Here is an 11,173-nt window from a genome sequence, read left to right as displayed (position 1 = left end):
GTGTGGCCTTATGACACACGTCCGGTGATGTCAGGGAGTGTGGCCTTATGACACACGTCCGGTGATGTCAGGGGGTGTGGCATATGCTAATGAGTTATGCTAATGAGTTCCCCTAGATCTTTTTCTACGAAACGACCCCTGGTGTGCAACATAATAAAATGTATGAAACAAGATGTGGTATGTTTAAAATGGAAAAGAAGTTAAGTAGTGATGGCAGTGCTGAAAGGCAGGTCTGCTGAAAAATCAAGCTGCATTTATGGTTAGCCCTGCAAATGTCATCTCTCGCCCCAGGTATGAGTTCAACTTGCGTCTTCTCACACTGCCCGTTTACTAAGCAATAATGAGCATCACCTGCAGACTATATCCTGCTCAGGAATCTCTGTGCTGCTCTACAAAGAACCTTAACAATTAGCACAGCTGACCCTGGCATCATTACTGAAATAAAGCAGAATGGTGTATGTTACTGATATCATCCCTGCAAGGATGTACTATACCACTGGGGGGCAATTTTGTGATGGTACAGGGAACCAAAATGGGAGTCAAGCCACCATTGGCCAGAAGAATCTTTTACCCAGGGGTCATTTCGTAGAAAAAGAGGTGCAGGAGCTCATTAGCATAACTTATTAGCATAACTTATTAGCATATGCCACACACCCTGACATCACCAGAAGTGTGTCAGAAGGCAACATCCACCGCTCAGGCTCCACTGGACTGTTTTCAATTGCTAGCTATTGGGAGGGGGAACGTGCAGATCTGCCCTCACAGAGGAGGGAGAGCTTGTACCCTGGCTGCTTCTTGCTCCTCGTGGTCTGACTGAGGGCTGCTGGGAGCAGGGGGCGGGGCTTGTTGCATGTGCCCGCCCCCTGGGCTCCTTACTGCCGGAGCTCTGTTCCTGTGCGCTCTCGCAGGAAATGACCCCTGCTTTTACCACTGATTTATTTCCTTCTTTCTTTCTTTTTTATTTTTTTCCATCAAGTCATTGCTGACTTATGGCGAACCTGCAGGGTTTCCTTGGCAAGAGACCTTCAGAAGAGGTGGTTTGCCATTGCCTGCCTCTGCGTAGTGGGGTCCTGGTATTCCTCGGTGGCCTCCCATCCAAATACTTACCAGGGCCAACCCTGTTTAGCTTTCAAGATCTGACGAGATGGGGCTAGCCCGGGCTGCCCAGGTCAGGGCACGTAGAATGCCAGTAAAAACGCAGTAACGACACGCTGCCACAACGGCAGCCAAGTTTCACTGGCAGCGGGTAGGTGATGACAGACAGAACTAGGTTTGCCCGGCAGCGACTCTGTACTTACGGAGCCTTTGTGGTCTGTGCCATTTGTCTGGGATCTGGAGCTGAAACTGGGCTGCAGAGTGTTGTATTGGCCATTGGAGAGCGTGAACCCTGCAGAAGGCAAAGAGATTGAGCAGGATTAGTTAGGAATGCGGTGTCTGTCAGCCAGCTCATAAGAACATAAGAACATAAGAGATGCCAATGTTGGATCAGGCCAAAGGCCCATCCAGTCCAACACTCTGTATCACACAGTGGCCAGAAATACCAAGGGCCACCAGGAGGTCCACCAGTGGTGCCAGGACATTAGAAGCCCTCCCACTGTTGACCCCCCCCAAGCACCAAGAAGACAGAGCATCACTTGCCCCAGAGCCCCTAGCTATACCTTGTGGCTAATAGCCACTGATGGACCTCTGCTCCATATGCTTATCTAATTCCCTTTTGAAGCTGTCCATGCTTGTAGCCGCCACCACTTCCTGTGGCAGTGAATTCCATGTGTTAATCACTCTTTGGGTGAAGAAGTACTTCCTTTTATCCGTTCTAACCCGACCGCTCTGCAGTTTCATGGAGTGCCCACGAGTTCTTGTCTTGTGAGAAAGGGAGAAAAGTACCTCTTTCTCTACCTGCTCTTTCCCATGCATAATCTTATAAACCTCGATCATGTCACCCCTCAGTCGTCCTCTCTCCAAGCTAAAGAGCCCTAAGCGCCTTAACCTTTCTTCATAGGGAAAGTGTTCCAACCCTTTTATCATTCAAGTAGCCCTTTTCTGCACTTTTTCCAAAGCTATAATATCCTTTTTAAGGTGTGGTGACCAGAACTGCACACAGTATTCCAAATGAGGTCGCTCAACAGCAGGGGCAGCAAAAACTTGGAAGGAGAGGCACCGTCTGACCAAGACTATCCTGCTTCAGTCCCTTGGTGGTGGGTGGGAAGGGCTTTTAAGTCGCAGCTGACTTATGGGGACTCCGTGAGGTTTGCCAGGCAAGAGATCTTCAGAGGGGGTATGCCGTGGCCTGCGTGTGCACATCAACCCTGGACTTTCTTGGTGGTCTCCCATCCAAACACGAACCTGGGCAGACCCTGCTTAGCTTCCAAGATCTGATGGGTTAAGCCTGGGTCCTCCGGGCCAGGGCGCTTCAACCCTCAGACTCTAGGGAAAACACTGTGGACGTGTGACTGATCCTTACTTCTGATTCTAGCTTCAGTTATCCCCACTCTGTGGCGAGATCTCGGCCAGGGTTCTAAAACTACTATCCTCTGATATTTAGGGCTCAAACGGATTCGACTGAGACGACACCTCTTGGTGTATCTATAAAATGCAAACTACAGGCTGGTGCAACCTCAATTTGCCTCAGGGGTATGCAGGAAAGGGGAGAGGGGTGTATCCCTTTATCCTCCACTGGATTTTATTATTCAGCATCAACCCCTGGATCTTCTATGAACACTTTAAAGGGAAATGTGCATATTTTAAAAAACACATACGTTTCCTTTTAAAGTGCAAATGCCAGAGCAGGAGGAGTTGGTTGACACTCCCAGTCTGAACCTCCTCTTCCTTTCCTGGACAGCCCGGAGGCAAACCGAGCCTGCAAAGCCTCATATTTGCATATTATAGACAGACCAGGAAACCTGATTTTTGTTTCTTCTGTCTGAGCGCTAGTCATACTATTGGTTCATATTAGTCAATACTGTCTCATGTACTGAGAGCCAGTTTGGTGTAGTGGTTAAGTGCACGAACTCTAATCTGGGAGAACCGGATTTGTTTCCCCACTACTCCACTTGCACCTGCTGGATGACCTTGGGCAAGCTGTAGTTCTGGCAGAGCTGTTCTTGAAAAAAGAGCCGTTTCTTTCAGAGCTCTCTCAGTCCTGTCACTTCTGGGTGTCGGGGTTGCGACACGCGTGCGCTTTGCGCGCACTCCCGAAGCAGCGCTGGAGTCCCCCGCTCCAGCGCCACTTCTGACTTGGCAACCCTAACCTCACCGGGTGTCTGTTGTGGGGAGGGGACGGGAGAGGAGTTTGTAAGCCGCTCTGAGACACCTTTGGGTAGTGAAGGGCAGGGTATAAATCCAATCTCTTCTTCTTCTAATTAGGCAAACAACGTTTTTTTTTTTAAAAAAACACCTCAAAACCCCACAGTCATTTCCTGGTCCACTACTTAAGATTCTATAACTGAAGATATCAGGGAATGAACACATAATTGGGACTGGATGTACAATTCACTCCTTGAAATTCCTAATGCCGTATTGGTATGAACTGCACATGATGCTTTGTTACTGTGTAACTGAGCACTTCTGTTCCAGCACAAGGCAAGACAGAATCAAGCTTGCCTTTGCGGGTGGTGCCATAGCTGGCAGGCATGGTTGTACTGTTTGTTTTAGTATCGCCTTTCTTGTAATTCCTGGGCTTTTTATTATCAAGGGAAAATGTCAGAATGAGCTTAAGGTTACATAGAATGGATGTTGTATTACACATAAAGGTACCTGCAATCAAAACTGACCACTTGTTTAAAACAGGCTGAAGTCGAGCGGTGTCTAATGACTGACTTAATGACTTGTCTAAATGAAACTCCTCTTTGCTATTTAATAGTTATCCAGAGCCAGGTAAAATAGATCACTTATATCTAACTGGCTAGTCTGGTAATCTTTGTCATATTTGTAATCCTCGTGTACTCTCTTTCAATCATCGGTTCATTGATGCAATCATTGCTGAACACAAGTTAAGTTTTAAATGGAAATACTGTCACTGGATACCCGGTTTACTGTTGTATTCTCAATTGTTGTTTTGATGATTACCTTCTTGTTATACATTCTATTTGAAAAATTTAATAAAAAAGATTTATACAGAGTCTACCCTCCAAAGCATCCATTTCCTCCGGAGGAACTGATCTCTGTAGTCTGGAGATGAGCTGTAATTATGGGAGATACCCAGTTCCCACCTGAAGGCTGGCATCCCTAAATCATATATCCATTCTGTTTCCAAATAGGAACCTCAAGAGATTCACAAACAAAAAAGTGATAGTACTGGCCAAGCCTTCTGTCCCTTAAGATCTGGTACTCAGCAAAGTATATTGTCTCTTCACATAGGGTTACATTCAGCTATTTTCACTTTCTGCAAGATGTATTTTAAACACAGAGGAATACATGCCACAGTCTGTGTGGTGAAAGACCATATTGGCTGGTTGAAAACGGAATGTGGGCCTACAAGCAAACATGTACGCAATATATGGGCTCAAGGAATTCAGAAACAAAAAAGGAAGAAGACTCTTGAGAGAGTCCCTTGGACTTCAAGGAGATCAAATCAGTCAATCCTAAAAGAAATCAACCCTGACTGTTCCCTGGAAGGCCAGATAATGAAACTGAAGCTCAAATACTTTGGCCACCCAATGAGAAGGGAGCACTCACTGGAGAAGACCCTGATGCTGGGGAAAAGATTGAAAGTAAAAGAAGACGGGGATGGCAAAGGATGAGATGGTTAGACAGCATTATCGAGGCAACGAACATGAAATTAAGCAAACTCCGGAGCACGACGGAAGACAGGAGGGCCTGGCATGATGTGGTCCATGGGGTTGCGAAGAGTCGGATTCGACTGTGCGACTGAACAACAACAAAGATTAACAGATTTATTGGATGCAAGCTTTCATGGAGTATATCCTCAGTTGATATGTGCATTCACATGTGTGCTCTCTCACACTGACACGCAGAATCTGGGCTATATTGGTAAGTTTAAATGTATTCATTGAGATCTTAACTAAGTTTCTTACCCCTATAGGTGTTCAGTTAGGCTATAAAGATTGTGCTAATGTCAATTACTGCTGTTGTAAAAGTCACTGTGCTTATCTAGTACATACATTTGGGCATTGCATAAAAAGTATTCCAACTGAGGATGAAGTAGGCTACAGTTCATACAAAACTTATACCAGAATAAAACTGTTAATCTATAAGGGCCAAAATTTAGACTCCTTTTTGTGTTGCTGTAATATACCAGCTTGGGAACCACCACCAAGAAATTCTGGAGAAGCTGAAGCTACAGAACCTTTGACGCTTTGAAACTTGCGTCATGAAGAGATTGGCCTTACCCAAACCTCTATTTATCTTTATCAGTCTAACTTCCAGAGTGACTTGTAATAAATTCCTAAGTGATATCAACATTCCTAGACGTTATGGCTGAGACATAGCTGTTCGTCTGGATTGCCTTGGTTTTCTTCTAATCTGCCTAGACTAGTCTGTTAAATGATGTTGATTCTCTTCACCTTGACTCGCTTAACTGTTAGCTCTGCTTAAAGGTTCTCCTGCAGATGGACGTCGGTCTGAACTCCCCTCCCATTGCTGGCAGGCAGGGCCACTGTCCGTCCTTAGCGGTGGATTTGCTCCGAGGTACCTTCACTCACTTCTTAACTCTGAGCAGTGAGCTGTGGCACTGAAAACAGAATCCTGGGCCCAGTTCAGACTGGCAGTTTGCCCCGATACAGGCGCGCGTGAGGAACATTTCACAAGCAGATTAAAGGGGCTGTTCACACCGGCACATCTGTCTGGCGTTCCCCACCCATACTCAACCCGTCTTGTAGCGCTTGCCTCCCAGGTTTAAAAGATACCTGGTGAAAGTGGTATAGAGGCATTTGTAAAACCTTCGCTCTACATTAAATACCCTAAGTGGAGATATGAGGATCTTCTTGATCCAAAAGGGAACTTATTTACAGAAGATATTTTAAAAGAGCAAGGGACAAACTTAACATGGTAGGAGAAAAACCAACTGATTTCAAGATGGGCAAAAGATTAAAAAAATGGGTATTTATGAAAACTATACTGAATTAGATAAGATCTGGCTTGGTACAAATGAAAGATTTATCAAAAAAGCCTGTAATCTTTGGATAGAATGGAAAATGCAAGATGAGTGGGTGAAACCATCTATGATAGCATGGGCACAGGACATAGGCCACAACATAAATTTAAACCAATGGGATAAAATCTGGTCGAGAAATATAAAATTTGTAAGAACAAGTGCTTTTAAAGAAAATATAGTGAAGATGTTCTATAGATGGCATATATCCCCGGAAAGATTAAATAAATATAATCAAAATATAGGAAAAAATTGTTGGAAATGTAATTACTGTAATGGCACCTTTTTTCATCTGTGGTGGTCATGTAATAAAACTAAAAAATACTGGTCTATGATAAAAGAGATGGTAGACAAAATATTAGACAAAAAAATCCCATTTATACCAGAATGTTTTTTATTAAATGCAATCCCTGATACATTAAAAAAAAAAAAGAGGTCTATTTAATAATGCAAATCTTGACAGCAGCTAGAACTGTATTTGCTAAGAAGTGGAAAGATGGTAATGTACCGACCAAAGAAGAACTTGTTTTCAAATTACTTGATATAGCATAAATGGAAAAATTAACCTTTATCATTGAAGAAAAAAGTTTAGAGAGCTTTGATAATTATTGGTCTGGGTTTTATAGATGGCTGAAAGAGTATAAGTTTGGTTTAATTTAATGAATAAGGTTTATTTTTGCTGATTTATAATGCAACAGTGTAAAAATATAGGTAATTTGTTTTTTCGAACTTTATGAAGATTTCTGCAAAAATGTAGTAATGAAACAAAGATGGCCCAACTTTGGCCTATTTATAACAGAAAACCAATTTAAAATATGTTCAAAAAAAGAAAGTGGTAACAAACCCTGGAGAGCCCGTTTATCCCGCTTCATTCTGCTTCCCGGAAGTGTGAACGCTAACCATTAAAAGTCGGGAACAGCCCGTGTTAATAATGTGCGCCGGCTGTTTACGCTGACTGACCTCCTAGCCTCACTCTGGCACCAGGAAGGTGCAGGTGATTGCCTTGAAGAGGGGGTAGTGATGTGGCCGGATGCGCCTATGGCCCACAGGGTCCGGATTCTGCCCTATTTGCCACGGTGCCTAGGCGCCCATGCACATAGGCGTCTGCCATGAGAAAAACACCGCTTACTGCCACGCCTCCGGGCCAACAATGTGAACGCTCCCTCGCACCTCCTCTCGGTGTGCTCCCGCATCAGTCCGCGCAGTGTGACCAGGAAAACCCGGAACAGTTTGTTCCGGCTCTTTTTTGCAATGACTCCCTCCCGCTTCAAACTGCCAGTCTGAACTTGGCCCTGGTGAGCTCAGACACAGATTTAAATCTTGGATCTATTCTAGTTAAGGTCATAAAATGGCTGAGCGGCACCATACTATTTACTGCTTAATGGTTTCCTGGTTATGAATGTTTCTGTTAATTTGGTCCAAAATTACACCGGCTTTCTTCTCACTCCACTGCGTGGCACTGTTGACACAATTTATTATCCATTATAGCCCCTAAATGCTTGTTGGAACTGTTAGTGCTCAGCCAATTATCCAATGTCTGTTAAGAGTCTCTGACCTGAACCTAATTTTTAAAGCTACCCTTCAGTGCTCCTGCAATGTCTATTTTCACCATATGTTCCTAAGGAATTTGCACCAGCCAGCAACCATGCCTTTATATGGCAGCCAAGGCCACAGTGAGAAGCCTGCAACATTTCAAGGTGTCCTATTCTTTCTGGGGAATAAATAATAGAGAACACACTATTATGAACCGGGATTGAGGCAGCTTCATGAACAAGTGATTTCTTTTATTCAGCTCATAACAACACAAGAATAGACAAGAGACTTCAAGACGAAAAGACATAGAACCCAAGCTGACTTATACATGATTTGAATGGTCCAGACCACGCCCCCAAAACAGCTAACAACCAATCACAATGTGTACATAACAGCCAATGGGTGTTGTTTCCTCCAGAACCATTCCTACGCTCTGATTGGCCCACTGTGCAAAGCAGCCAATCAGAACGTGCACTTTAGAATTCCAGGCTTCTATAGAGCCTTGTCAGAAGCTCAGGCATACTTGCAGCATTACAGTGTAAGAATGTAATACATCGCCTTTGCCGGCTTGGGACCAATGGGGTTCGTTCCCGCCAGAATCAGAGTCCCCTGGATTGGTCTGTCTCGCACAGGGACCAATCCGACAGCTGGCTTTAGAATACCTTGTGCCTGAAGTCCCAGCCTAATATCATGTAGAACCGTATCCTAGGCAAGTACATGTAAATACCTAACCTCCTGTCCACACATTTCAGAGCAGTCCTGTTTCACTTGAGAGGACTATCTCCTGAATCTCCCAGGAATAAGCATCTTTTAACACCATCCAATTTGCCAGTTCTTCTCAAGACAACTTCATCTTGTACAGAGAGCTTCCCTCCCCTGCACCAATCTCTAGTACAGCCTTCTCCACCCTTCCTCCACAGCCCTCACTTTTATTAACTTGATAACAAACCAAACAACTAAAACCAGAGGAAATCTTATTTCCCAGTAGTGCTTCCAGTTTGGCTCTAAATGTCAGAAACAATGTGGTTAAAATTACTAAAAGTGCCCTTGGTTAAATGTACATGCTTCCTTGGGCTACGGAAAAAGAAGAAGAAAGCATGAGATAAACAGGGGATTGCATCATGTAAGTTTACCTCTGATTCTGAAACAGTGTGGAGTCACAACATCATTAAAACTCCACAGACACAACAGTTATTCTCATGGAGGTGACAAAACTTGACCCCTAAAAGTATCATCATTGCATCTGAACCCTTAAAACCCCTCATATTCAATAATTTCTTTAATGGATATCACTTCCCTCACCCTCTGGATGGAAGCAGTTAAGAGACAACCATATTATTAGCACTGACCAAGTGGCTTGTATGGCCAAACCTGAAACACAGGTGCAAGGAACCGTCAAAATGAAGTTCTCTATATTTAACAGGGCTGTCCCACACTCAGATTTAAAACTGAAGTGACAAAGCAAAAGTGCAGTGTTATGCAGGGGTCATTTCGTAGAAAAAAAGGTGCAGGAGCTCATTAGCACAACTTATTTGCATAACTTATTTGCATAAGCCACACCCCCTGACATCACCGGAACTGTGTCAGAAGGCAACACCCACCGCTCAGGCTCCACTGGACTGTTTTGGATTGCTAGCTATTGGGAGCGAGAGCGTGCAGATCTGCCCCAAGGAGAGCTTGTACCTGAAGGCGGGCCGGGGGGGGGGCACTGCAACTTACCTGGCTGCTTCTTGCTCCTCGTGGCCCGACTGAGGTCTGTTGCGAGCAGGGGGTGGGGCTTGTTGCATGTGCCCGCCCCCTGGGCTCCTTACTGCCGGAGCTCTGCTCCTGTGCACTCCCGCAGGAAATGACCCCTGGTGTTATATTTTGAGCCTGAACTGTCCTTGCAAAAGGACTGAGCTTGGGATGCATAACAATAGATCGCTAGGATCCTAGAATGGACCAGTAGGGAGACAGGGATCCTAGAGTAAACCAATTAGGAAACAATAGAGTGTTAATAGCCTATCGTTGGGAGTGGGGTGTGTTTTGGGTGTAACCCTTTTCAGGCGTAAATACCTGGCTTCGGCGAGGGGTTTCTCAGTCTTCTTTCACTTGCTGAATCACTAATAAAATATGAGCTGATCACTTCTACGCATCTGAACCCAGTATATTTCACGCAGGATTAAACATCCTCTCACTCTCCCGTTCAGATAATTAATGCTTGGGTTCTTATCCTTGCTAGCTAAATTCATTCTTATTTCTGACAAACTGGCATGCAAGTCAATCCCTTGTGGACCTTGCCATGACGGAACAAGCTTCCGCTCTTTGGGTTGCTGATCTGCTAACCTTCTCTCCTTTTTCTCCCACACAACACTTTTTAAAAAACGGTTTCTTAACAAAGGACCTTTTAGAAAGCTGTAACCTGGCACATTTCCTGGAGAGCTAAAGGGAGGAGGCCGGCTATCACTGCAGCTACTGAGGGATTATGTTTCAGAAACTCTGGAGTCATCCGTAGAGACCTGAGCCAAAACCCCGGCAAGTGGAATGTTTTGGTGGGCTCAGATTCAGTCCCGAGCCAATGTTTTATCTTCAGTTCCACCCAACTACTTTAGTAACAAAGAGAGGGCTAGGAGAGGAAGCAATAGTTCCCCCTATCTTTTTAGTCTGTAGAAGATGCAATTTCAATTCAGACCAATGCATTCTTTGCCTCTTGACTTGAATGAGCTAAAAAAAAAGTCTTCTGACTGGAGTTAGAAACTGTCAGAACACAAATCTTAGCTCTTACAGGTAAGCTCAGACTAGCAGGCAAGCTTACTGCTGATGTTATGCAGGCACTGATATGAGACATTACCCCAAACAATGAATGATTTGTACACTGCTCCCCAGCGACAGTGCCATGTGTTAGATCGCCGCTAACAAAGATCCGGAGAGTGATTTCAGCAAAAATGAACAGTTTTATTGAAGGTACGAACAAGCGCTTGAAAGAAGTCATAACCAGAACAAAACATTCCCGGGCTAATGTAGCCACGCCTCTGTACAATAAACAACCAATGAGGTTGAGCGGATAAAGTCCAATGAGAGTTCTTCCCTCGCAGGGACTAGGTGCAGTTCTGATTGGTCACTGTTGAGGAGCGACCAATAGCACGTTAGCTCGGAGGAGCCTTCCTCTGGCTCGAGCTTAACATGGGGAGTCAATGCGGCAATTCATGTAAGACGTTTCAATACACTACACCATGTCAGAATACCATTCAAACGGATCCTATCACAGTTTGATCCTATGTTGAGTTCCCTGGACCCAACTTGGATTCCCCGCAGGCCCAGACCTTGGATCCAATAGACAACAGCCACCGCGGATCCTAGGACACACCAATGGGTCCGCCCGGATCCGAGGGTTGACCTATCGGGAATGCAACTGTAAATAAGACCTATCATGGGGAATGGGTGTGTGCTGGGTGTGGTGTTCGACACGCATTTAAGCCGGGCTTGGACCGGCTTTGTTATTCTAGTTCCTTGTGTAATCAATAAACTTTGAGCTGATTTCACTATGCTGAG

General features: G+C 44.7%; 1 protein-coding gene across 1 annotated transcript in view; it reads right to left on the bottom strand.

The window, feature by feature from the left end:
• PKP3 (plakophilin 3) overlaps positions 1 to 11,173 on the bottom strand; it is a 126,291-nt gene that overhangs the window by 34,935 nt on the left and 80,183 nt on the right. The window contains exon 3 of the mRNA XM_015420707.1: positions 1,299 to 1,387. Within this exon, the coding sequence (XP_015276193.1) occupies positions 1,299 to 1,387 (89 nt within the window). The remainder of the gene's footprint in view (positions 1 to 1,298; positions 1,388 to 11,173) is intronic.

The sequence above is a fragment of the Gekko japonicus genome, unplaced genomic scaffold, assembly GCF_001447785.1.
Source record: "Gekko japonicus isolate JY-2015 unplaced genomic scaffold, Gekko_japonicus_V1.1 scaffold1322, whole genome shotgun sequence".
Lineage (NCBI taxonomy): Eukaryota > Metazoa > Chordata > Lepidosauria > Squamata > Gekkonidae > Gekko > Gekko japonicus.
This window is presented reverse-complemented; position numbering and strand designations above follow the sequence as displayed.